At 36.4% G+C, this 27,898-nt stretch overlaps 1 protein-coding gene across 2 annotated transcripts in view; it reads left to right on the forward strand.

Annotated features, from left to right (window-relative positions):
- The window catches only part of ABI3BP (ABI family member 3 binding protein), a 171,726-nt gene that overhangs the window by 113,964 nt on the left and 29,864 nt on the right, over nucleotides 1–27,898 (forward strand). The window contains exons 38-54 of one of the 2 annotated variants that reach the window (XM_052793998.1): nucleotides 1,572–1,619; nucleotides 2,123–2,197; nucleotides 3,711–3,758; nucleotides 4,642–4,716; nucleotides 5,511–5,585; nucleotides 6,271–6,318; nucleotides 6,874–6,948; nucleotides 8,218–8,292; nucleotides 9,809–9,883; nucleotides 10,524–10,595; nucleotides 11,078–11,152; nucleotides 12,777–12,851; nucleotides 13,337–13,411; nucleotides 14,544–14,609; nucleotides 14,915–14,989; nucleotides 20,436–20,531; nucleotides 25,680–25,790. In XM_052793998.1, the coding sequence (XP_052649958.1) occupies nucleotides 1,572–1,619; nucleotides 2,123–2,197; nucleotides 3,711–3,758; nucleotides 4,642–4,716; nucleotides 5,511–5,585; nucleotides 6,271–6,318; nucleotides 6,874–6,948; nucleotides 8,218–8,292; nucleotides 9,809–9,883; nucleotides 10,524–10,595; nucleotides 11,078–11,152; nucleotides 12,777–12,851; nucleotides 13,337–13,411; nucleotides 14,544–14,609; nucleotides 14,915–14,989; nucleotides 20,436–20,531; nucleotides 25,680–25,790 (1,239 nt within the window). The remainder of the gene's footprint in view (nucleotides 1–1,571; nucleotides 1,620–2,122; nucleotides 2,198–3,710; nucleotides 3,759–4,641; nucleotides 4,717–5,510; nucleotides 5,586–6,270; nucleotides 6,319–6,873; nucleotides 6,949–8,217; nucleotides 8,293–9,808; nucleotides 9,884–10,523; nucleotides 10,596–11,077; nucleotides 11,153–12,776; nucleotides 12,852–13,336; nucleotides 13,412–14,543; nucleotides 14,610–14,914; nucleotides 14,990–20,435; nucleotides 20,532–25,679; nucleotides 25,791–27,898) is intronic. The other variant, XM_052793999.1, reaches the window with a different exon arrangement.

Below are 27,898 nucleotides of genomic sequence, written 5' to 3' on the forward strand. Positions count from 1 at the left end.
TGAGCCAGTTAAAACATAATGGGGTTCTGTTCTGCTGTGTTTTCAGTGATTTATTTGCAGTTTTCAGGAGTAGTAACATTCACTAGGTATTTTTCATTATGCAAAAGAAAAAATCTCTGCTACTTCATGGCAGCAGGATGAGAAAATTGTTGGTAAACTCAGATTACAGTGATAACTAAAGCAAATACCTAGCAATTAAAGTATGTATTATGGCTACTTAGGTGGTACAATTCTTTCTCACATTGCTTTGCATTGTTAGAATAAATACATTTCCCTTTTAAGTCACAATTACTTAATTTCATGACATTATTATTTCCTGCATGAATGAGTAAATTACCCAGTGCATAGTTACTATTTGTTTATAAATAATAATATTTATTAGCGGTAATGATCATTTATGACGTATTCCAAAATACTGGATTTTTCTACTATGTCATTAAACATGAATGCAGTTGAATTCAGCGGTAGGCAGAAAAAATTACTCTCTGTCTTCTGCTATCCAGTTGGTAATATCAACAGAAAATTACAAGAGTATCAAATATCAGCATATGTTATCTTTTGGTAAATGTGAAAAATTTCCTGATAATCACTTTACTGAAGATCTTTAACTTGTAGACATGGAGCAATATTTTTGAAAGCTGATGTTATCTATTAAATATGATTTCCTCATGTTTAAAACAGTCAAAATCCTTGTTCTTTCATAATTTTTTAACCATGGCAGCCGATTGTAAAACACTGTTTCCGAACTACAACTTAAAATGCAGCTTCTCATAAACTCAGTTTTTACCTCTGTGGTCATTTTTCATTATTATGGTAGTCTGGCCTTCTCCAAAAATGGTTTTGTCACACAAATGTTACAAGTTTGTACTGTTCTGTGTTTCTAAAAAAAAAAACAAAAAAAACCCCACCAAACCCAAAAGTTACTGTTTCTTCAAGAATCTATAATATACAGAACTTTTTTTACAGCATCATCCACTTACCTTGTGATTGTCTTAAAAGATCCAAACAAAATTCTTTTTTTTTGCCCATACGGAAGAATTGACACAGAGAGGGATACCACCATATCTATTGTGCCTGTTTCTAATGTAAAAAATGCAAGAAAGTAGCATCAATTTCACATCCTTATGCCCCATAAATACCCAGTTTTATTTTAGATCCATACCAGTTCTGAGCTGAAGCATGTGATCATGCAATGCAATACACCGTAATGCTCTTTAATAATATAGCATCCAGAAAACAATCTTGTGGTCTCTGATGCCAATTGTATATATAAACTGCATTTGAAATACACCACAAAGGGAAGAGATTTGTGTCCCTAAAAATCCATTTTCTCAATAAGGGAGTGATACATATTTGGATATCTTGTTGAAGCCCATGGGAGAACTAAGCTCATGTTATGTTATAGCTTACACTGCTTTCTCAGAGACTTCGTTTAATATAACAGGTTTTATATGAGGTAGTATAAAAAGTATATAATTCAAAATGCAGTTCCTAGACAAGTAATACTAACTGTAAGTGGAATTATTCTCTTCAATTTTCATAATAGCTTTTATGTTTTTTTTCTGATACAGTCCTGGAATCTGTAACACTTAGAACTGATCAACTAAAACCAACAATAGGTAACAGTTTTACCTACAGGGACCATCACATTTAGCTTTTTTCTCAATATACACCAAGCATCACACGTACATCTTCATTGTACTCCACTGTCTTAATTTTTTACTATTAAATTTAGTCCTTCTGTACCTTTTTTTTGTAATTTTACACTAACAATTCATAGTCATCTTGTTTGGCCTTTCTCACGCAAATATGTTCTGTAAAGTGAATGGAAGCACCATGATCTACCTTTGACTACGTGCCTCTATACTAAGTTTCTGTCATGTGCTGCTTCATCTTTTATACTAGTCCATCCACACTGGCCTTGCTTTATGTTATCCTGTTACAGAGGTTCTCCATCAGCACTATGTCTTTGTATACCAGACATTCGTACTTCTCCATTACTCATACAAGCATTTTGTATTTCCAGAAGGTCCCAAAGGCATTTGTTCTTTTTTAATATTATGCCTTCTGTCAGTCTCAGTTCTTGAAAGATTTTAATAGTTGCATTTTATTATTTTTTCAGTTCCAAAAGAAACACTGCGTGTTCCTTCCAAACCTAGAACATCACCAAGCTCAGAGGTGCCACAAACCAAACCTGGTAGGTACATTGTTTCTTTATCTTATCATACTGATATGTGTGTCTTATGAATTCTACCGTGATCAGTGGAGCTTCAGATTTATATGTATCCCTTGGGTGTATATGCTGGAGCATTCCTTGAGGGATAAAATACAGTATCACATGTCATGACATGTGGAATTTACAAGCAACCTGGTAATTTTAAAATCTCTTATCTTCAGTTCTTTTTTACATTTTAAGTCACTGCAACAGTGGACATTTTCTGTGCAGTTGTCAGTGAAAATAGGTCTTTCCTGTGTGAATTTGCTTGGGTTTTGGGAAAGTAACAGGTGAAAAGGAGGGGTGTCATTGCAAAGAGGAAAGGTTTTTTTCTGTATTTCTCAAATTGTGTACTTGTTTCTTCTTTCCCAGGCACAATCATTTATTTATACTTTTCAGTTCACTTTTGCACATGTTGTTCAGGGATTTAAGAATGTGTAATACTTTCTACAATGTTGTTTACACAGCTTGGTATAGAGCAATATACAACCCTGGGCTAATTAAGGATGGAGGAAGAAAGTTATACAACTCACACTAGCAATTGCATGAGGTACTGTCATGGGTTGACCCCAGCCAGCAACTAAGCATCAACTAGCCACTTGCACATTCCACCCCACAGTGGGTTGGAGGAGAGAATCAGAAGAGCAAAAGAGAGGAAAAAAAATCATACTTGAAGATAAAGACAGTTTAATAAGTGAAGGATAAAAAGGGGAAAAAAACAAGTGATACAAAGGCAACCACTCATCACATCCCACCGGCAGACCAATGCCAGTCTAGGAGCCTTTGGTCCTTTGGAAAGACTACCCCCAAGTTTTGTTGTTAAGCATGACATTATACGAAGTGGAATATCCCTTTGGTCAGTTTGGTTCAGCTATCATGGCTGTGTCCCCTCCTAGCACCTTGCCCACCCCCAGCCTACTTGCTTGTGGGCAGAGTGAAAAACAAAGTCCTTGATGCTGTAACAAGCACTGTTCAGCAATAGCTAAAACATTGGAGTGTTAACACTGTTCTGGTCATGAATCTAAAACAGAGTACTACAGGGGCTGCTATGAAGAAAATAAACTCCACCCCAGCCAGACTCAGTACACCTATCCAACGTATATGCAGTATTAGATGGTGCTGCTGGAGAAATGGACAGGTAGATGACAACTAAGGTTCATTTTTCCCCCCAGTAAGTCTGCACCTATTGTCTGAATCAAAACCTTGGAATAAGTCAGGAAAGTGTGCAAAGTTGAAGGTGAAAAACCACCCACAATTTCTTTGTGGCTTACTACAAAATCTTCAGATTTATATTTGGGCTCTGTTCTGTATTAGAACTATTGCCTTGAACTGGAGGCAATTCTGAGCAGCATAATATTCTGACATGTATTGAGTTTCAAGGAGGAGTGACCATCTGTTACTTGCTGCAGCAGGGATGGTATGATCATTGTGGAGGTAGTGATTGTAAAGTTTTGATTGTTCTTGGTAATATTTGTTTTTTATCATGCTAATGCAGCTCTGGAACCAATTATGTTTAGAACTGAGAAACCGAAGTCAACAGTAGGTAATGATACTCTTTTCCTTGAGTAGTCATGTTGCCTTTCCTCTTCAACACAAATCATTAAGAGTAGACCTGCAAAAATTTGTCACCTTTCTTTGTATGTGCCTTAATAATTTAAGTCAAGATTCTCTGTCTCTTTTCTTATTTTCTACAAAACAATTGAGGAAGATTCCTGTGCCTTTCAAGTTGTTATGCACATGACATAGGGCGATTTCCTTCAATATTTAATGATAAGAGGCAGATGGCAGATCAGAACAGGGTCCGAACCTACAGGTTCTCAGTCATACTGTAGAGGTGGCACTGTTGTAGTTAGTCATGTGGTTTGAGTGAGCAGAGCTGCATGCTGCAAGTTTTCTTTCTCTGCTTTCCTTCTCTTCCAGTTTTACTAAATGAAATTCAGTCCTTCAGAGAGGTCTGAAAAATAATTCTGTTTCACTCAAACCTCAATTCCACTGACAAACAGAATCACTTCAGTGATCTTTGGGTCATATGATTCCTTGGGGCAGATCCATTTGACTAAGGCATTTTTATTATTTGAATTTGGTACTGCAAATCATTCCAATACAACCTCCATTACAGAGCAGTGGTGTCTTTCTATTTGAAGCTACTTATTTTCTTTTCCTCCTCTTTTATTTTTTTAAGTCCTCTTCTTAAATAGAACCAGTAATTCTGTCCCATGCTTAGTTGATGATATGTCACAGAAGATTATTTCTTTTGTCTATAGCCTGATTTTGTTCAAAAAAAAAACCCTTACTCTTTTGCATCGCTTCCATAGAATATCTTTGGTTCAAATCTTTGCTCTGTTTTTGTTGACTGTTATGGGTGGTAGTGGACACTGATACCTCGGAAAATTTTAGTACAGTGTAACCCAGTTTCTTTCTTTCAGCTCCTAAAGATACACGTCACGGGCCTTCCAAACCGAAAACATCACCCAGTCCACACGTTCCTCCAACTAGAGCGAGTAAGCTTATCAATATTTTGCTGTTTAGTGCATGAAAGTACATCAGTTTGAAAATTGTCAAAATTTATGAGTTCTCTGAAGGTACACAGATACTTATTGAATAGGCTGTGTTTTACTGTCATAATCAAATTTTGCTATATAGCTGTCATGGAACAAGATAAACAGCTACATATTTATACATGTCAGTAATTTGTATAATGGTAGGGATGTGGGGGTTAACACTTACCTTGAGCCCTTGTGCACAGGAAAATTTGCATCTTAATTTCCATATAATGTGCCAGAGGTATTTGTATTTTCTAATTACTCATTTACAAGTGTAAAATTACAGTATTTTCCTGTTCCCAAAACTTTGCAAATAGTTCAGACCGTTTTAAAATTAGTGGTATATTTCCATGTTTCTTCTGCTTTGACTGCTTTGCTGGAGATTTTTTTTTAATGCAAAGTTGATTTAAATGAGCAGCAGATTTTTGGAATATGAAACACTTGAGAAGCACAGCTAGGGGAACTGTTAGAACTAGAGCAGTTTACTCCATAGAAAGCTCTGTTTGATAGAGCTGAGAGGAGTGGAGATTTAATCCAACACTGCACTGTTACAGTCACTTTGTCTTTAGTCTCTGCACTAACATAATATCGATTTCATTGGCAGGAGATCTCTTTGTGATTATTTTCAAATGGAAGAATTATTTCCTAAAAAATTTCTTTACAGAAAATGAATCTCCTGTCTGGAAAATTAAAAGACTTATGTTGAATCATCCTCCTCAATAGCATGTTCAAAACTTTGCTCATCTTCACAGGTCCAAAAGAAAGTCGGCGAGTCCCTTCCAAGCCCAGAGCATCACCAAGTCCAGATGTACCACACACAAAACCTGGTAAATACATGGTTGTTATGTTGTGCTTGAATATTAAGGGTTTCTTTTCAGTTGTCTTTCCTCAATGAATCAAGTGTTGATTAACATCTCTTCATATTACAAACAAATAGATTTTCTAATGATCATTAAATACATGTTTAAAGGAAGATAGAGCTGATTTGTATTTTTAATGGCTGAGTTTTGATCAGTTGTATATGCTTTTCAGCCACGTGACAGCTGTCATTGGTGAATAATATGCATAGCAGGGTAGACAACGTACAAACATTATAAGAATGTTCTTGGAAGAAATTGCATCTCTTCTGTGCCTATCAAAAGATGCTTAGAGAAAAACATATTTGAGGCCCTTTGTGTATGACTCTAAATATCTGTAACTCAAACCACTGATATGTTTGTGTGCCCGGTTAATAGAATTTGACCCTTAAAAATGTACTTAATAGGCATTTACATACTAGCGAGCTGCCAAACCTCTGTAACTCCTGATGGTTCTGAAAGCATCGGCTGAACTTCCTTTTGAGTGAGTGTATATTCACTAATTCCACCAATAAATAATATTAAAAAAACCCAACCAAACAAATTTAAGAATGTGTTCCAATTTGAAAAGAAAATCAGTCACATAAAAGGGAGTATTTTTACCCTTTTCCTTGTACTTACCGCTAATTATGTGTACATTCTTGTTTTTATGAAGTTTTGGCACCTACTACATTTACAGTTGAACAACCAAAGACAGCGACAGGTAAAAATGTTACCTTGGGCTGGTCATTATTATTTTTTCCCTGCTGCTCCTCGGACCAAAGATTATATATATCACTAGTCTGTTTTTCACATGTCATCTGTTTGTGGTTTTGATTTGTTTTCTTTTCTACCTATTGAACTTAATTCTACTCTGTTCCAGGTATTGAAAGATTCCTAACTGTTTTGTTGTCTTCACAGAAAATTTCTTTCACACACATTGTAATTCCTTTGACACTTGTAAGAGACAAGCATGCCACGGGTATTGCAGTTATGAGCTCTGAAATACAGATGGAAACATGTCCACTACAGTTGTGTCTGTTCTTCCAGTTTTTGTTGCTCGACTCCAGATTTTCCTTACTTGATCAATTTTCCACCCATGTTTTCATCATGATTTTCTTTTCTCTTTGAATTCCTGTATGTATCTGTCACTCAATTTTTCAGTCTCTCATGTAAGGATCTTGTTTTTCTTTGCAAGCACGAGGCATGCAGTGCCTGTGCAATAAACCTGTCTAATTTCTGAAGAGTATAAACCCTTAAAACAGGTCTTTTCTTTCAGCTCCTAAAGAACCACAACATACTCCCTTTAAACCTAAAGCAGCTCCCATCCCAGATGCTCCACACAGCAAGCCTGGTAAATTATCTGGTCTTTTGTCAAGCTGCGGTTGATAATTGAGCAACTGCTTTCAGGGTGGGCAGTGGGGGGAGTTGTCAACAGTACATTTGCTGTTACCTGGGTATCATTCTAGCTTAAGAAACCTCTGCAATGCTGCACTGAAGTCATACCACTGATGGAAACTACAACAGTTCAGGATTTTTTTTTTATATTATTGTCGTGGCTTAACCCCAGCCAGCAAATAAGCACCACGCAGCTGCTCGCTCACTCCCCCCCACCCAGTGGGATGGGGGAGAAAATCAGGAAAAAGAAGCAAAACCCGCGGGTTGAGATAAGAATGGTTTCATAGAACAGAAAAGAAGAAACTAATAATGATAATGATAACACTAATAAAATGACAACAGCAATAATGAAAGGATTGGAATGTACAAATTATGCGCAGTGCAATTGCTCACCACCCGCCGACTGACACTCAGCTAGTCCCCCGAGCGGCGATTCCCCGCCCCCACTCCCAGTTCCTATACTAGATGTGATGTCACATGGTATGGAATACCCTGTTGCCCAGTTTGGGTCAGGTGCCCTGGCTGTGTCCTGTGCCAACTTCTTGTGCCCCTTCAGCTTTCTTGCTGGCTGGGCATGAGGAGCTGAAAAATCCTTGACATTAGTCTAAACACTACTGAGCAACAACTGAAAACATCAGTGTTATCAACATTCTTCACATACTGAACTCAAAACATAGCACTGTACCAGCTACTAGGAAGACAGTTAACTCTGTCCCAGCTGAAACTAGGACAATTATGCAGATATTACCAGAAGAAGAAATAATAGTGACCTATATGTTTAAATCAATGACAAAAAGTTATTCACAGCTTATATCTGAGCAACGCACTTCAGTTATTTACACCATGTAGGAGAGAAGCCTCTTAAAGCTGTTGCAGTGCTTTTCCTTTATATACACATTTTCATCCAGATTAGACTGAGGGTTCCCTTCAGTTGTATTTCAGTTAGGAGACTCCCTATCATAAATCTGACTGACCTCTATAAGATAATCAGTGATTTCACTGAAGGGTTGTTATTGTTGTTTTTTAAGTATCTGGATGTTAAAAACAAACAAAAAAAAGAACTCTTTGTAACCATAAATCTCTAGGGTAAATGCCCGTTGCTGTTTTAAAACATCCCTTTCCTGGTATATATAGTACGGTGCTGAAGGGGTTTTATTATGGGGGAGGGAGAGAAGGGGAGAGTGTCTTCATTATTCTGAGCACTTATCAACATTTTTTCCAACAGAAATCATTCCAACCTTCCGTGAACCAGATACTACTATGATTCCTCATATTCCTGAAAGAACAAAGGCAACACTGGGTAATCATGTGTATTTCATAAATAATTACTCTATTTTCCATTCTTGTTAGAGAAGATCTTCTTAGAGCTCATTACATGATGCTAAAAACTAATAATGAAGTTTTGCTCTGCTTCTAGTTACTTTGGTTTGCCCTTTGGTCTTGATAAGGGTAATAACGCATGAGCTCATTTACTTTTGAAGGTTCTTTTCCTCGTCTTCTAGCCTTTCCAGCAGGATGATGTAATTCCTTCATATGTTATATATTTTCCAGTAAAAGGGGACTTTATTTAAAGAGCAGGTAGTGATTCCTGTAATTTCTGCATCTGAGGTATGGATGCTGTCATCTTAAAATACTTTCGTGCTTCACTCCTCACGGTGTAATTTTACAGAAGAAAATTGCAGGAAGATGTTAAGGTATCAACTATAGCAAAACATACACCAAAACAGACCAGCTATGTGATCCTCCAAATCAAATACTAGTTCTTAAAGCCATCTTCTTTGCTAACTTTGAGTCATCCATGTTGGGAAGACTTGCTTAAATATATGAAACATTAGCTGAGAATTATTTCTTCTTAACATACATGTCAGATGTGGACCAAATAAGGTCAATTAATCCAAGCAGTATTGGGCAGCAGGAAGAATTGCTTGAGCAATCTTTGTTAATAATCAGTTCTCTGTCCCTCGGTTTCAGAGACAGACATTGACCATAATTTTCTGAGAATGAAATGGTATCATTAATGAAGTATTAGTAGCCATTTAATAATCTTTGAACTATGTTTTTTCTTTCTGAGGAATAGGAAATGAAAAATACTTTTCATCATGTTTCTATTTTAATATATATTCCCTGTATGCATTGATACACAGGTTAGTATTCATTTGATATCTCTCTATATAGCCTTATGAAGTTGATGTGCCCTGTCATACACATCTGGGGCTACCTGGTGCAATATTCATATGCAGAAAATGGTTCTTCAGAGCAAGGGGGATGAAGAATGCACAGGCTAAGGCAGATATTTTGAGGACCTCTCACATTGGTGTGGATCACAGACTAGCAAGTGCTAAGATAACCTTTTCTAGTAAATGATTCCTACGTGGCAAGAATTTTTAACTGAACAGTATGGAGATAGGAAGATTGAATATTTCCCACATAAGAACAAAGAAGTTCATTTATAAATGAAGTCTGATACGAAGGGTCCACTCAAAAATATATCTTGTCCTCAGATACTCGTGTATGGCAGATGTGGAAGATGTAGGCTACTACTGTCTATTTTTGTCCCATTACTTTACTGTATGCTGTTCACTTCTTCACTGTTTCATCCAAAGCTACAAATTTGTATATAATTTTGGGGAAATCTGTGTCAGCAGCTATTTAATTTGTTTTCCTTTCTTTGCAGGAATTCCAACTGATTGATTTTCAGCTTTACCCTTACATAACTTGCCTTATTACAGATCAGATCATACTTCTGTTCCTTGTGTACTATGAAAGCAGTGTGTTTTTTCAATTATTGTTCCGGGTGCTGTTTGTTTTTATTTCAGCTCCAACGGAAAAACAGTTCATTCATACCAAACCAAAAACATCTGAAAAACCAAGAGTGCCACACACCAAACCTGGTAATGGAGTCATTCTTTTAATTTTGTGTGTTTGTGTTTAATCATTCTTTCCCTTAGCCTCGGGTTTAGTGCTTTTTAACAGAATTGTTCATAGCTCATTTTGTGCTGAAACAAATGCATTAAAATTAAGTCAGTCAATCCGAAATATGCTAAAACTACACTGAAAATAATAGTAGGATTTGTAGTATAGCATCAAAAATGTTTTTCCTCCTTTCTATTACATATATCAAATGATGACTAAAATGTAGTAATGTGGGTGTTGACAAATTTCAGTGGCTAGATAGGCTGAGTTCTCTCTGATTACTGCCTGGCAATGAGATGCTTCTCTGTGAGCACTTTTTTTTTTAATCCATAAAATGCAGCAGAACTCCTTTGTAATGTGCTTGTACAGTTAGCGACTGACATTGTGTGCTATACTGAAACAAAAGTAGTCTTAAAAATAGTTACAGTGGGCTGTGTCTCTTCCCATTTTTCTTATAGAAGAAATGTATAAGAGAAGTTAATAGAAAGATAATAATATCTGCTAAAGATATTCTGCTACTCTTTGGGGCATTTTGAAAGTTTTAGAAATAGTGCAAATGCTACTTTGCTTCTGTTACAGTTTAATATTCTAAGATTCTTCACATTTTCTCCTTAACAGCAATACATCAGACAACTCCACAACCAATTATTACAAAATCTACTACCATTGAGCATTCAAGGGCAACAATGGGTAAATAAGTTTCCTTAAAGTTAAAATGTAGGTGTTTTTAATTTTTCAATGGAGAAATTTCTAGAGAACATGCTCTGGTGTGGTATTTTGTGTAACATCATTCCACTACCCTTCATTCTGCATACACACATGCATGTTTCTTAATACAGATGAGTCTCAGTTCTGTCCTAGAAGTAAAGCAGAAATAACCTACAGCTCCTGTCTGGTCAGAAGCCTGTATTTGTCAGATCTCCAACCAAAGTCAGTGGTCTAATTTTTCTTTTAGAGCAAGAATTTTAGCCACTAACTCATCTTATCCTACAGCGCAGTGCTAGAACTTTTCTGTGTTTTGGATAGTCATTTTGTTTCAGGTTCCAGAAAGCCATGGAATTGTTATTGTCTTTTTTTCAGGCATTTGAGGCATGCATTTTCTGTGGGCTAAATATGGCATTGGATCATGACTCCAGAAGAATACAATAATAATCTTTTTCCTCTTCTTTCAGCTCCAAAAGAAACACTGCTCATTCCTTCCAAACCCAAAACATCTCTTGGGCCAGAAGTACCACAGACTAAACCTGGTAATTTAAAGTTTTTAACTTTAAAAGTGTTACTGTGGCACTGCCTTAGTTACACTTTCTGCTGTCATTCAGTACTGCAGTCATGTGACAGGATATGTAGACAGAAATTAGTATCATTGTTCAGATCAGAGTATGTTAATAAATTATATCAAAGAGAATGCCCAAGAATTGCATTTCCATGGAGAGCAGAAGTTAAGATGGTTGGGCTTTTCAGCATTTGTTTATTGAATTGGTGGGTAGTAGCCATTAAAAATGTGAGGAATTCTATTCATTTTAATAAAAATATACTGCTGTAACCAGCTTCACTAAGTTCTTTTCTTTTGGGGGGTTTTATTACCCTAAATACATTTTCTTCAATTTCTCAAGTACTTTTGAAACTCAAGATTACAGAATCTCAGTCCAAGATAGTTAGATGCTAAGAATATAGTTACCTTCTTCCTATCAGTGATTTTTGCAGTAACTACAGTAGATTTAGGGATGCATAGTTATAATGAAGGATGGTGATACCTCAGCTTTACCCTGGGTGTGAACTATTTGCATAAAAATTACTAGGTAGGAAGGTTACAGAAAAAAAAAAAAAATTGTTAGGGGAGGAGTGACAACATGATTATAAGAAAGAGCAGCTCGTAATCTTTCTTATTCTCTGATCTAACCTCCAAACTGATAATATTTTAGTTTTAGGCAAATAGGTTAATGAATAGTTTCATCATTCCCCCTTTTTTTTCCCTTAGACTTCTAACCCTTTGTATATAGCCCAAAAGAATTTAAGCAGAGACCCTATTCATTCAAGAACTGTACATATATATTACTATGAAAATCGAAGTGAACAGTCCAGGAAAAAGATGTATTTTCTAAAGGCCTTATTTTGAAAAGCTTTCTGTTAAGTAACCAAGTTAGATTCTAAGTCTCAGTTGAGTAAGAGCTATTTCCAATCATGTCATAGTTTACAAGTGCCATGTTTTGGTACTACTACAAGGTTAGTTTTAGGCAAAGAATTTTAGAAAACAGAATTCATAGGTTTATTCTTTTCCTTTCAAATTTTAAATAATTTTAATGACGTATATACAAAATAAAGTACTGTTAGGAAAGTTGTTAAAAACAAATGGCACTATTTAGCCACTGCCCTTTATGCTAGTAAGTTGGTTACTTTCCAGCTACTGTATTTTAACCTTATTTCTGAAAGAGAAAGAAACATGTAGTGTGTGTCTCTGCCTGTCAGTCTTTCCTTTTCATCCAGTAACTTAGACATCTTTCACTAAATTCAATCAAATTTGAGTGAGGGAAGAATGTCTGAAAGATAAATACATTACTACAAGCTTTTAGAAATCTTTTAGGGAAGTTGCAAATTAATATACCCAGTGTGGGAGAGACCAAAGACTGTCAGAACTCCACCTTTAGGGCATATGTTCTGAGGTTGGTGGGAGCCCAGCAGAATAGTTGCACTGTCTGGCTGTCAGCATGAAAACACATCCAGACTAATCGGAACATGTGTCTGTCTCATGTCTGTTAAAATTGTCTTAGCAGATGTATAGATAGGTTTTTAGGAAACAAAGGACACAGATCCTTAATGAAATCCAACTTCTTTAATTTCACTTCTCACAGAACAATGTTTTCTTTCTTGTAGCTCCAAGGGCAACGCACCTGGGATCAATTAACCTTATAACAGTTCATGTTGTTGATGGGTCCAAAATTACTTTGGGTAATGAGAATATTATGTCAGTTTATTTTTCATAAAACTTTACTTTCTCTGCTTTTGCTATATGGCTAAAATGACACTTTAATCAACAGAAATACCTTAATATATCTTTATGTCCTGTTCATTTGTTAGTCACATTCCAGTGCATGTACAAAATGTTGCTGGTTTTAATTTTCCAGCCATTTTTTCTTTCATGCAATTCTTTCTAGAAATAAGTACTTAATGTACAAGGCTGAAGCGTCATATGAAGAGGCATTACCTGATCATCTTTTCTTCTTTTGTCTGACTTACTAATGATATATGTCTTCCCAGTCTTGAAAAGTCTTTTATCTGTAAAAAAAGCATGATTTTTGACCCATGTTTCTAGCACTGACTCTTTTTGTTTATGGTCTGCACAAAGACAGTTTGCATTTCCTTTCCACCTGTGGTACCTTCTGTTTAAAAGGAAATCATTTGCATTTGATAAGCAATAATATCTCCACTTTCAGTTCCCAATGAAACGTACCAGATTTCACCCAAGCCCAAAACTGCTCTAGCAACTGAAATTCCACAGTTCAATACAGGTAATTTTTAGGGTTTTCTTAAGTTGTTGTATTGAGAGTCTGTAGATCTTAAGTAGAATCAATATGGTTTAAGTTTTAATGGTCTGTTCATTATTACCTTTAAAACTATTTCAGATACATAACATGAAAATTTATTTTTCCCCTTATCAAATGTTTTTTGTACACTGCTCTGAAAAATCAAGGTTTAATCACTATTGCCACAAAGATGATACGAAGCTTTCAAACAGTATTAGTGCTGTGTATTGGATCCTCAGATATATAGTGTTGCAAACATAAATGTAACTGACTTCCATGTTTTTCCTTATAAAATCCTAAATCTAAATCTGTAAAACTTTTCCCAAATGTAAATGTCAAAAATGAGTAGTATGTTCTTTCCTGCGTAAGTATTTTCTCTGACACTTCAGAGAGGCTGGATTAAATGTTGTGGATAAAATGGTTATTAGATTCAAATATCAAATAGCTAGCTCTATTTATTTAAAAATTTGAGTTACAGAAGTTGATAATTTGGCACAAGATGACAGTGACTACTGCTTATACTTTCAGTGTGATTCACACAGATTCTGTAACAACTGAAATACCAAAATTATTTGGCAAGTGAATGGTGACAATAAGAAAAGCTTGAAGGCTTCTGATTCTAACCTTGATGATGACACTATGCTTCAGCAGCCCTACACAGTGTCTGCATGGAATGCTTCCAGTTGTTTTCTCGGCAATATTTTAATGTTTCATGTTTTTATCTGAATATTTGATTGGGGGGGGTTCAGTTTGGTGTTTTATTTTGAGGTTTTTTGTTTGTTTGTTTTTTACAGAACCTAATTAAATGTCTTAAGGCCATGGATATCTTGCAGAGCTAACTCTGTATCCATATACAGTTGGGTAACTGGCTGTAAATATTTTATATCTTTTCCTAAACCTAAACATGAATGTAACTGGTCAGACTGCATGATGGAGTCATCTGACCACTAAAGAAACTAGCATTTTCAGCGTGCATTTTGGATTGGAACTCATAGAATTCTCATATGTCCATTTTGCTGTATCGCATTGATGCATGGACCTTTTTTCTGGCAAATTACACCGTACTATCGGTGTTCCTTTTACACATAACATTTAAACTGAACCTTATTTCTTTTAGCACCTCATAAAACACGTCTCACTTCTGCAAGACCAAAGCCATCTGATAAATCACAGGCCAGACCTGGTAATAATTGTTTATTCAATTTGGGATGGGGAGGAGATGAATTAATTAATTTCACCTATTCTCAGTGGAATTTTAAGTGTTGCTGGGAAAAAAATAGGGTATTTTTCTTTCAATTAATCACTTTAGAAGTAAACCCTTTCCAAATCAGAAAAAAAGAAACCAAAATTGTGTGTATCATCACAGCATTACTTTTTCTTCTCTAATGTGGAATTGTTGGCATCACATAAAAGCCTGTTAGGTTTTGTTCTCATGGAACTTTTTTCTTTTTTCTTCTTTTTCTTTTTTCTTTTTAAACTCTCTCACAGCTCTTAGTAAAACCACACTAGCACCAGCTAGAACAAAAGCACCTGGACTGCCAAAGTGGATTGTGCCAACAACAGGTAAAGCTGCAGGTTTGGGGTTTTTTTTAACTTATCAGTAAAAGACAGGAATGTGACTTCCTCAAATCACTTTGAGCCCTGCAAAATATTTCATTGCGTTTGATTACAGAAGTTAATTCCTCAGAGTACTGTATATAACTGATGCTACTGGTCATGCTATATTAATTCCTGAGTGTCATTATGAAATGATAGTGACACTCAGTGTAAACTTACAGATAGATTATTACGTGGCTGCTGTTTACTGATGTTTTCTAGATGATAGGTCCAGAATAATTACTGGAAAACACTTTGTTGAAAAGCATTACCCAGTTGTTTAAATCCAAGTCAGAAGGCTTGGTAAGAAAGCCTTAAAGCCAGGTATCTTGCTAGCTACTAGCTATGCACATTGTGTGTTCACGTCAGATCTACTCATATTCAGACTGTGCAGTATTCGGACTATTCACGCTTGAATTCTTCAGCACCAAGAAATGATAGAGGAGGGTGTGAACTGTCACTTCATTTACACATCCTTACAAACACAGATAACATAGATCCATAACCACAAAGATCTATTCAAAATACCATTTGGCAGGGGGAAAAATCATTTATACTTTTTCAATTGTACTTGATTTTTCCATCTAATCAAAATAATATTGTCAGTGCTAATTCATAATGAATCCATATTTTTTTATTTAATAAAGCATTAATTTATTATGTCAGTACAAATACTGTTGGTTTCTTTAATACAGACATTGGTTACTTAAATACAAAATTTGGGGATTCTTCATCAATGATGCAAGTTTAAAATAAATAATAAGTAAGTAGATAAATAATACGCATATTCCAAGCAAACTTTTGGCTGTTCACCTGCTACTAACAGTGCAACTGTCCGATGCTATTGCTCCGTGCTAGCTAGGTTAGGATAACCTGCATAATATACCATCTACTCTACACATTTCTTTTTTTGTCTGTGTAATGTTTCTCTGTACTAGGATTTTCAAAGTATCTTTGGCAATTTAATACCTGTTGTTGACCTTAGTATGATTTGAGCTACTCATTCCTGTACATAATTTCGAGAAGCCCACCATGTTTTTAGAAATGGCAAAACCTCAGAAGAGATGGTTGTATATTTAAATTGAATTAAAAATAGCCTGTTTAGAACATGACATGCTCTTCTGTGTTACATACGGAGTGGATGCCTTCATTGGAGGTATGTGCTCTTTGACCTTTCATAGTCTTTCTGGTAAATGAAATGAGCCCATCAAATTCCAAGACATCAGAGACAGTTACAGTGTTAAATGACCAATGGCAGTAGTTGCAGGTCAGAAAGTTTTATTCTTTGCTTGTGTTGGCAGTCTGCTTATAAGTGAGCTTTTTAATGTCTCATTACCAAAACAGGCAGAATGCACACAGGTCTCCAGGAGTAGGTGGCTTCTGAAATCACGTTATGAAATTATGCACAAATACACAATTTTGTTAGACAGTATATTAAGCTTTTTCCTTCTCCCATATAGTAGTAGCCTTGGCAGAGGTATTTGTAGATGAAAAAGAAGAAAAAAACAGAATGCATGCTAAGTAAATCAGCAGTATAAACATAACAGTAGACATGTTAATTGTTAAATGTAGTTTATTGTGCTTAATGCTGTTCTAGGTGACTGCTAAAGTATTGTTTTAAGCAGTCTTATTTTAAATGCTGCTGTTGGAGTGCCAACTAGCCATTATTTCCATGTCTTTAGAGCAGGGCCAGTTGCCAGGAAGAGCTAGAGATTCGTTATGGTAGATGATGTCAAAAATCGTCACAAGACTATTAACCTGCTCTGCAGGCTATGTGTACTCACAGGCAAATAAGTACCTTCTTTTAGAATTCTTCTGGAAAATGCTACTTCTAGTAATATTTTCAATTGCTCTGTTACATAAGTCTTTTTTCTCTAAGTTAAAGAAACGTCCTGAAGGTGTCTGTTACCTAGATTTTGTGTCCTGCCAAGTGAGCCCTTTGAGTTAAACCTGGCATCCAAAGTACTAAGGAAGATCTGGCGTTTATTATCTACTGTGGCATTTCTTTGTGCCTCCAACCCTGCTGACATAGCAACTAATTGATATCTTTCTGTGAGGCTGCGCCTTTTTTCTTAGAAGCGTAGAGAAATCGCTGATGAATTTTGTACGTTCATGACATGTTGAGAGAGGACTGCAGCTTTTCGCAACTTTTCAGTCTGTACTTTCCTCGATGATCAATAAGTGAAATCCCAAGTCTAGTGTAAAGCAGGTACATCAGAGTATTGTGGCAAATGCAATGTCTTGAGCCTGCAAGGCTGTACGTGCTCACAAAAATAATTTCGTGCAACAAAAGAGTTCAGGTAATCAATTAAAGACATCTTCCATATCTCTCCCAAGCAATGTGCAATTACATATTGCAAACAGAATTCCTAATTCTGCAGAAGAGACTTAGAAAAGAGAATTCTGCTAACCTGGAACCATAAATCTTACCAGCTGAGCAAAGACAAAAAAGTTTCTTTTTCGGTAGGTGATATCTTAGAGAAATGATAACATTTTAAGATACCCGGATGATTTTTGGGGGTGGAGAAGTTTATTTCTTCCATTATGAAAATGATACATTATTTTGTGTGGTTAGCTTATCAGAATCCTTAACTTTGGATCTAAGCTGATCAGAATGCTTAATTGGACTGTAAGGAACAAGATGTTTTCAGGCTTACCTTCAGACATTACGTCATTTTTTCTTTCTCTGAAAAAGAGGACATTTACTGAAGACCCATGGATACTCTGTTGTTTGAAGACCACTTTGGATCTTTTAATTCCTTGCTGGGCTGGCACTACTGTTGAATGTACTCAGTTCTTATTTCTGATTGTGCTCATTAGCATCAGTGCAAAGATGTTTCACCCCATGCATAGTGTGCTTGGCAGCTGCAGGGCCCAGATGATAAGCAGTGGAATTTGTTTTTTCTAGTGGCAGCACATGGGATTGTGGCTGGCTTCTTGGCAAGCTTTTCAGTCTCCTGGCTAGCTGTAGTGCCAAGTGGTAAACTTGACTGTGGGAAAGAGGCAGGATTGCCGCCTCATGACTAACATTCATTTTTGTTTTCTACCATGTTTTAGCCATTTTCTCTAGAATTTAATTTTATTGAGATGGCTTTTCTATGAGTATTTGTCTTAGTGTATGTAACATTTCTTACTCATTTTTTTTTATTTAATCCTAACCATTTAAAAACTGCTTCTGATCTATTAATCTTCCAGACAGCCTTCAGCAAATAAACTTTGAGCAACATTTCCATTTCCCTTGTGAAAGAGAGAGGTAGTTGGTTTTCATTATAATGGCCATTAACTTTGTGTTCTATTTTCTTTTTATTTTTGAAACTGTGGGTTTATAGCCAAGTTCTAGAGGAACTCAAGTATTAGGGTATTTCAGTTTGTTTTATCAAGGCCACTTTTTCCAGTTCTTCCCTTAAAATGATCCACCCTTCTAATAGTATTCCTGCTATTAAAGATGCAGTGGTTAGTTTTAAGGTGTTCCAGACCCCATGAATATTTCCAGGAAAAAAGAAGACACAAACACACATGCAAGTAATACATCTATTCTCAGTTCTGTTAAAAGTTCGGATGAATGTGGTAAGTCGAAATGTTGTAATAAGCAAGTTACATTAACTAGCATAAGGCAAATCCTATGATAAATACAGCAAGCTGTATGATAGTGCAGGTACCTTGTGTGAAAACACAAACTTCTATGTAACTTTAAAGTGCATTGAAAAATTAAAAAAGGAGATTTTGTCAACAGGGAGGTGTTGTGGTTTGATCAGCTTTCTCCCTGAAACCTTGATTTACTTTTCATTAGTACTTTACTAATGGCAGAACAGCAGTGCAAGTTTCTGGAAGAAAAAATAAATAAATAAATAAAAATTACTTCTTCCGTCTAGAATGTATACAATATTTTGTTCATGCCTAGCTGATATAACTCAGAAAAGATTGTGATTCTAAATTAGTTTGTAAGGAGCAGGATAGAGGTAGGCTTTTCTGTAGACCCTGTAAGATGCAAAACTAAATTAGACTTGTAATGGATACTTGCGTGATTTAGTGTGATTTAGTCAATGTGCTACTACGTTTTGTTGATGTGTTTATTGTGAGATGAAGCGAAGAAACTAAGTATACTCTTGACTATGACCTGTGGTGTACAAGATTATTTTTCTTTTTAAAGCTGGTGCTGGTCTTCTCATGCCTCTTCTTCCTTGAACACCATTCATGTGAAACTTTTGATTAGCTCTCTGGTGCTTTGTATATCTGAAGATGTAATTAACACCTTCGTTTCCTGAAGACAAATTGCAGTTATATAAAACTACATGATGTGTTTAGAAATTTTAGTCATAGGGACCAGGTGACCTGCATCCTGTTCCCAGCTTACTACAAGTCTCATTACTTTAATCTTAAGTAAATCATTTAACGCGTCCATACTGTGGACTGTGGATTCCTAAGGTATGCCTAGCAAGAATGACCAAATAGTAAAATAATTGAAAAATTATCTGCTTCATGCTGTTAAAATATTAGTTTCATCTCAAAACAAACTGAGCACCAGATTATAAACCTATGAAATCTTTAGATCATCATAGAAATTTAGATCATGTTGGAATACGATTAGAATTCGATAATTGATTTGAGATTTTTTTTTTCAATACATTAACTTTCAGGGATTTTTTCTTATGTCATGAGAAAGAGTGGTTTGGTTTGGTTTTTTTTTCCCCACAAACATGATGAAATTGCAATGCATCTTCTCCCATTACCATATATAGAGTTTTTATAAAGTAAATATAAAAAGCATCTTAATTTAACAGTCTGGCTATCCTATAAATATCAGCATGTGAAACAGTTGTTGTGTACCAGGAGTAGTTGTGTTGATCTTTTTAATACCATTTACTTCAGGTTTTTAAAAATGTGTTTATATAACTTTTAAGTAGGACTTTATTTTATATACAAACTGAATTTTATGTACACTTTGCCTCCAGTACTCCAAATACGGTATATGTTTGGTTCAGACTTGTTCTAGCCATTCAGCATGGAGGTAACCTAAGATCTTATTTTGGGGAGAAGGATAACTTTGCCCTTTGCAAGAATCCATGGACATTTTATTCTGTATCCTGAAAAACTGAAATGTTCTCTGTACTCATCTTTCCACATACAATCTTGGTTTAACTCACTGTTATCTCTTAATCTTTTTAATTCTCTCTTTCCAAATGTACTTTTTTCAAGGAATGTTTAAAATTAAATTGCAGGCTCTAGAACCAATTTCTACTTACTTGAATAGGAAGATAACAGATACCACTAAGTTATTGGTAAAAGCATAGGTGGGCAATATATGCCACTTTTGCACTTAATGTTAGCTAGAGTTTGAACATATGCAATATACAAATATTACATGACTTGGTACTGCACTGTGGATACTGATTTCATTTCTTTTGTTTCACAGATAACGTATATACACCTGAGGATATTTCCAGACAAAGTGGCATGGATGTGGAAAAACCTTTGGAATATAGTGATACCTGGGAAAAGCCAATTTCTGGTAAGTTTAATAAAAGAAGACAATATAGCAAATTTTAACGTTATGAAAAATAAAAACACTGCCTTTCCTACACAAAAAGCACCTCCACTAAGAAGAGAAAATAATTCTTAGTCATCCTCATGAATATACCTTCTCTTGACTTCAGAATGCTACAAAAAGAGATAAAAATAAGAATATTTCATGGTCACTACTTAGTGACTAACGTATAGAATAGAATCACAGAATGGTTTGGGGTGGAGGGGACCTTAAAGATCATCTAGTTCCAACCCCGCTGCCATGGGCAGGGACACCTTCCACTAGACCAGGTTGCTCAAAGCCCCATCCAACCTGGCCTTGAACCCTTCCAGGGATGGGGCATCCACAACCTCTCTGGGCAACCTGTTCCAGTGCCTCACTACCCTCACAGTAAAGAACTTCTTCCTTACATCTAATCTAAGTCTACCCTCTTTTAGTTTAAAGCCATTTCCCCTTGTCTTATCACTATGTGCCCTTGTAAAAAGTCCCTCTCCAGCTTTCTTGTAGGCCCCCCACATATATATATGCCATATATTAAAAATTACCACCACCAGTGTTGTATCCTTATGATCAAACAGGCACAATACTGTAAGCACTGATTTTTTTTCATACCGATAGTTTCTACATAGCAAGGGATAGTAAGGTGAATGCATAACCAAATTGTCCTCCCATTTATGAGAAAGGTTTGTTGAATATTAGGATAGTTTGGAAAATTAGAATGTTAGCCTTGAAGCAAAATAACAATGTGGACTAAATAAGGTTACAGGTTTTTTTACATGTCCTATAGCAGGCTTGTCGGTTTCACTTTTCTTTCAAGTCTTACAATCATATTTTCAAAACAATCAAAATATTTTTACTGAAAAACAGCTTCCCCAAATAGGCCTGCAAAAATAGACTTTTTGTATTTCACTTTCTTCTAGTCAGCTGCTTAGAAATTTTCTGCTTCAACTGAAAAGTTGTAGCATAGAGTGTGTTTGTATGCCACGTGTACACACACAAACATACATCCAAATGTGTAAACACCCTTACACGTGGAGAACTTCTTTGTTTCATAAGCATAACCAAGAATAGAGCTTGTTTTAGCTGTGCTTTTTTACTGGCATAAAAACTGACTGAGAATAAAAACTTTTTGGTTTTACCCTTGCATTTACTATTCGGCTGAAGCTGCTCTTTTTAGTTAGGTTTTCCTTTGAAAGCATGTTAATAGATTTAAAAACACAGATACAAAGATATGCCTCTAACTAATTTATAAACTGGTGTTTCCTCCTAATCCCTGCTGAATTTCCTTTGCACCTAATTTAACTGCACAAAGGCAAGAGCCTATCTTGACAGCTGAGTTCTGATGCTTTATCTTTTTAAAGTTTATTCAGTCTGAAGCTGGTACTTTGCAGATTAAGTCCAGTGTGATATACTATTAGTATTAGCCAGATGCAGACTGTAAACTGAAAACAAGGATGGCGCTCTGCATTTTTTGTTACTGAATGTCAGGCAGTGGTGTGTACTTAAGTAAATCCAGCTTGTGATTTGCAGAGATTGGAAGTTTTTTAATGCACATAGATTTGAAGGAACATCTACATCTGCTTTTATTCATCTTATGACATTAGATGTTTAAAGTTAAGCTTTTAGAGCTTTGAAGTAAGCCAATACCTTGAACTGTAGTCATAAAAGACAGTTGGCTATGGTTGTGAAATTGGCTACTAATGGTTTGTAATTTTCTTATATACTTCTGTGATCTCAGCTCTCTTCATGAGGCCTTAATATGTATATCAAAATTCAGAATTATAGAATCTTAGAATCATAGAATGGTTTGGGTTGGAAGGAACCTTTAAAGATCAAATAGTTCTACCTGCCCCTGCCATGGGCAGGGACGCCTTCCACTAGATCAGGTTGCTCAAAGCCCAACCAACCTGACCTTGAATGTTTCCAGGGATGGGGCATCCACAACTTCTCTGGGCAGCCTGTTCCAGTGCCTCACCACCATTACAGTGAAGAATTTCTTCCTTATACCTAATCTAAATGTACCCTCTTTTAGTTTAAAACTATTCCCCCTTGTCCTGCGGGCCATGGTAAAAGTCTCTCTCCATTTCTCTTATAAGCCCCCTTTAAGTACTGAATGTTGCAATAAGGTCTCCCTGGAGCCTTCTCTTCTCCAGGCTAAACAACCCTAAGTCTCTCAGACTTTCTTCATAGGAGAGATGTTCCCGCCCTCTGATCATTTTTGTGCCCCTCCTTTGGATCCTCTCTAACAAGTCTTTCTTATACTGGAGACCCCAGAACTGGATGCAGTATTCCAGGTGAGGTCTCATGAGAGCAGAGTAGAGGATGAGAGTTACCTTCCTCGACCTGCTGGCCACACTTCTTTTGATACAGCCCAGGATGTGGTTGGCTTTCTGGGCTGCAAGCACACATTGCTGGCTTATATCTAATTTTTCATATACCAATATCCCCAAGTCCTTCTCTGTAGGGTTGGTCTGAATCTGTCTGTCACCTAGCCTGTACTGAGGCTGGTGATTGCACCAACCCCCGTGCAGGACCTTGCACTTGGCCTTGTTGAACTTCATGAGGTTTGCACTGGCCCATTTCTCCAGCCTGTGAGGGTCCCTCTTGATGGCATCCCTTCCCTCAAGCTTATCAACTGCATCACTCAGCTTGGTGTCATCCGCAGACTTGCTGAGGGTGCGCTCAATCGCACTGTCTATATCATCAGTAAAGATATTGAACACTACTGGTCCCAATACAGACTCCCGAGGGACACTACTTGTTACTGATCTGCATTTGGACATAGAGCCATTGACAGCAAGTCCTATATCCTTTTCCATTGATTAGTCCATCCATCAAACCCATATCTCTCCACTTTAGCAACAAGGATGTTGTATGGGACTGTGTCAAAAGCCTGGCAGAAGTCAAGATAGATGACATCAGTTGCTCTTCCCTTATCCACCAACACAGTCACTCCATTGTAGAAGGCCACCAGATTAGTCAGGCACGATTTGCACTTGTGAAGCCATGTTGGCTGTCTCTAATCAACCTCCCTGTCATCCATGTGCATTGACATAGCATCCAGGAGGATCTGTTCCATGATCTTAGCAGACAAAGAGGTGAGGCTGATTAATGAGATACTGCTATAAGTTAGCCAGTATTTGACTTTGCTTTTAAATACATTTACTTTTTCTGAAAACTTAAGTGTGTGTTAACTGAAAAATTTACATTTACGCTACTTAAGAGAAATGAAAAAGATAGGTTACAACACACAATAATTAAGCTTCATGTGTTAAGAGTCTGTCCTAAGAGGCTGCATGCCCTCCTTTTTCATGAAGAGTGACAGAGTCGAGGAAATACATTCCCAGTCCACAAAGAACCCCTGAGATTAAATAAATCCTAGTAGTTCACCATGCCACTGTCCTCGCAAGAACCTACGCTATCACAAAATCCCTGAATTCTATTGTGTGTCCTAATTCACAAGCTCAGTCTGCACACATTCTTAATTAGATTTGGTAGCATCATAGACCATCACCCAAATCATTGTGGAAGTAGTAGAAGGGAAAAGTCGGGATTCTTGGTTTTCCAGAGTGCAGTACAGTAGATTCAACTGTGACACAGTCCACTGAATGTGATGTTTTGGCTTGCATGTAACTATGGCGGTTGTGTTGTTCAGAAGATATGATAGAAACCACTGACAAGTCAATACTTGCATCCTTTTACCCCATAAATATCTCAGACAATCCCATTCCCTAAATATGGACAGGGGGAAAACTAATCATGGATACTACCATGTAGTAGTATCTAGAATATGATGACTTATATATACAAAAATTTTTTATCCTTTTTTAGGTCTTTAGGCACTTTTTTTTCATTTCCATCTGGGGATTAAGAATGAATATGAAACCTACAAATGCTATTTTCAAAAACATTACATCTTCCTAAATTAGATAGAGCATTATTTCCTATCTTGATCTGAGGGATTTTAAAAAAATGTGCTTTGTAAGTGACTGCAGAAGTCCAAAAGGAAAAGGGAACAGAGAAAGATGGAGGTGTTCCTGTTTGTATATTTTAAGTATTTCTAAAAAGGCTCTCCCAAATGAGTCTTTGGATCTGCTCCCTTCTCGCCCACAGTCACTCTATTTATAGGGTAAACTAAGGTCTGATATGTAGGGCCTGAGGTACTCTGTGTAGCCAGTAACTCAGTATCAGGCAACTTGCGTATTTGTTGACATTGGCAGCATTGTAACAATTATACTACTCTTGAGGATTTTCCCGTTAGGTACAAAAAGTCTTTTGTTACATAAATGTGTTGCACATATCTGCTGGTTTTTTTCTTAAGGAAAGAAGTGCAAAGGTGAATAGTGGAAGAAAAATCTTTGCCTTTCCTTTGCATAATAAAATCCTTTATAATTGCCTGGAAAATACAGTAAAATGTTTTGTAAGTATGAATTAAGAGGCTTAGGTTCTCCTTTCAGACCTCACTGTCAAAGGACCTTACCAGATAAATTTAATAGATAATGGCTGGAACTGCACATTGAAACAACCTAGTTGGGTGCTTCACAATAACACAATAACTGTTTCTAACACAATAACTGTCTTCAAGCCATGTCAGTGCATGAAGTGACAGTGACTTTTTTCATTTTTCACTTTTGAACAGCATAGGATAAAGTGTCCCTAACGATAATTTCCCTTTTGCTCCATCTTTTGCTTCAAGCTGAGGGCGTTCAGTTTTATCGGTTAGAAAGTAAAAAAGATCAGAAATTTTGTGAGTAGGATACTGAAGATGTTTCCAAGTACACTGATGTGGTGTTTATTGTGGGAAGAATTATCCTGTTGGCTGCCAAAAAATTACCGTTGACAGCAATGAGTAACTACACAGAAAATGAATAGCTGAAACACTTGTACAAAATCCCAAAGGAGCTACATTTTTTCAGTGTAAGCTTGGTTTAAAACTCCATGGCATACACTTCCCAAAGAATTTAAGGCTGAAAATACAACTCCTTTCAGATCCTAACCTCACCTCTCCACTTTTGATACTAAATCAGACATGAAACATTGTTTGAGAAGTCAGAATATAACTTGTAATCGGTTTCTGATTTTATGGAATTTGAGATTAAATAATTAATAACACTGTCTTGTAATGTCATTCAGTAACTGCATCACCTGGCCCTCAGCATCCTCCTATACCTCCTGTCAAGCCTACACAAATGCGAAGAAAACCTCTGCCTCCAAACACCGTGACTGGTAAACCAGGAAGTCCAGGTATCTCAGCCTTTTCAGCATAAGTATTTTATTATGTGTGAGATAATACTGAACTGACTAGCAGTGTATAGGAGAATTTTAGAGTATAGATTCTTTTTCTTTAATCTGTGATATCTATAGAAACTAGTCTTTGGGAACATACAGGCTTTGTGTCTTTTGTCTTCATACATAAACTCTGATTTCCTTTTGTTTTCCTAACCTAGTTATGTCAAAATCATCCCTAGTAAGGGAGCTGAAAGCAAAATAGCATAATGCAAGTCATCCTCTAAGGAGATCAACCTTAAGAACATTTCATATCTACTGATAGTATTTGCAGTTACTTAATGTGCGTGTCAGATGGGAGATACTGAACATTACGCTTCAGTGCATACTCCCAACTGGTTAGTTCTAAAGAAATTCTGTCCTGTATATATGGCACATCCATTAACCACTGCAAATAATGAACTAATAGGCACCCAGAAAACTAACTGCACTGGGAGGTAGAGCAAGCTGAGTTATTTCACGTGCAAAGAGTTTAGCTTCATTCCTGTGCTACAGTATTTCTGCTTCTCAGTATCAGTATAAGAGTACACAGAAGCTTTGACATATCCCATTTTATTTTAATTTTATCCTGAAGCTGATACTCAGTATCCTTATGTATGTTTCGTCTGTGGATTCTATATGAGAATCCTTAGGCTAACATTATTCCAGGTAGTCAGAATCTATAATCTGATTATGCTTAGCATCTTGAGAAATGCTTCCCTCTTCATATTACTCTCTGTAGTTCACTGGTAATAAAAAAGTCTTGGCTTTGCTGTATTTCCTGTTGTCTTTTTTTGGTTTGTTGCATTTGGGGCTTTGTGCACTATTAAGGCACTAAAGACCTAAATAATTCTTTAGTATCTTGTGCAGCAGATTAGAAGCAAGAATCTCCAAACTGGATGAAACAAGCTGTATATTTACTCAACGGCAGAGCCAAGATCAAAATGTTGTGTCTGTACTTGCTGTTGATTGGTGGTGTTTCCTTAGTAATAGCTACAACAGAACATTGTCAGTCTTAAGCTGTAGCATAAAAAAATGTTGACCTGATACATTTTCTTTTGCTTGTAATGGGGGTCTATGCTAATTTTCTCCACTAACTGGCTAACTAATTTACCAGTGTTCTGAAAGCTCACCCTTTTTCCATACACCAGAGGCCAGGTTATGTGGTAGTCAGTAGTTACCATACCTTCCTAGGCTTTCAAGATGGAATAAATTGGTTAGATGATCTGGTTCTTCCTTGTGGGGCTAGTAGCAGATTTTCCTTTTTCTGTGTTTCCTAGTGTTTTATCCAGCTTAGTTTTAAACATCATAATTGAGTTTCTTCTGGTTCCCTGGAGAGACTGTTCTACAGTACTAACAGGAAAAATTTGCCTCAATGTTCTTCTTGGATTTTCCGTTTCATAATTCTGTCCTGTTTCTCTTTCTCATTAACACTGTGATTAATTCCTTACTTGCATCTTTCTTACTCATCCAGTGGATGAATATTATGGGAAGGTTTCTATGCAGATATTAAAAGTTTCCTGAATGGAAAAAAAGGAAACAAGAGAGTTCCAGAACCTTTGTGAAACTGGACTCTAGTGAGAACCTTAATAAATTTCCACTTTATTAAAGAAATTAATGGAAGGTAGGGATTTTTGTTTTTTTTAACTTGGGTCACTAGAGTTCTGCCTTCAGTCACTCTGTTCTTCTGTGTCATATATGCAGAGAAGGTAACTACATTATGTAGTTCTTGACTTTTGGGGGGTTGAGATTTCACAGTCATGCAGTGGTTATCTGGGAATATCTGCATGTTTTGTGAATGTAGTTCTTGTCTTTTATAGCTATTTTGGAAGCAATCAAGACATCCTTTACCATGGATTGTTTGCCTCTTAGAAACCTGTTTTCTTTATTAGGTGATAACAGCTGAGGAGTAAAAGCAATGTTGCATAATCTAGAATAATTTTTAAAATAGCTATTTAATTATGGGAGATAATATTGCCTCTATCAATCAGTTTCTGTCCAGACTTATAGTGCCTACTACAGAATAGACCAGTTCAGAAAGAAAGCTTTTTCCCTTAGGTCAAGTAGTGTTATAAATGTTGAAAATG

Source organism: Harpia harpyja, chromosome 8, assembly GCF_026419915.1.
Source record: "Harpia harpyja isolate bHarHar1 chromosome 8, bHarHar1 primary haplotype, whole genome shotgun sequence".
Lineage (NCBI taxonomy): Eukaryota > Metazoa > Chordata > Aves > Accipitriformes > Accipitridae > Harpia > Harpia harpyja.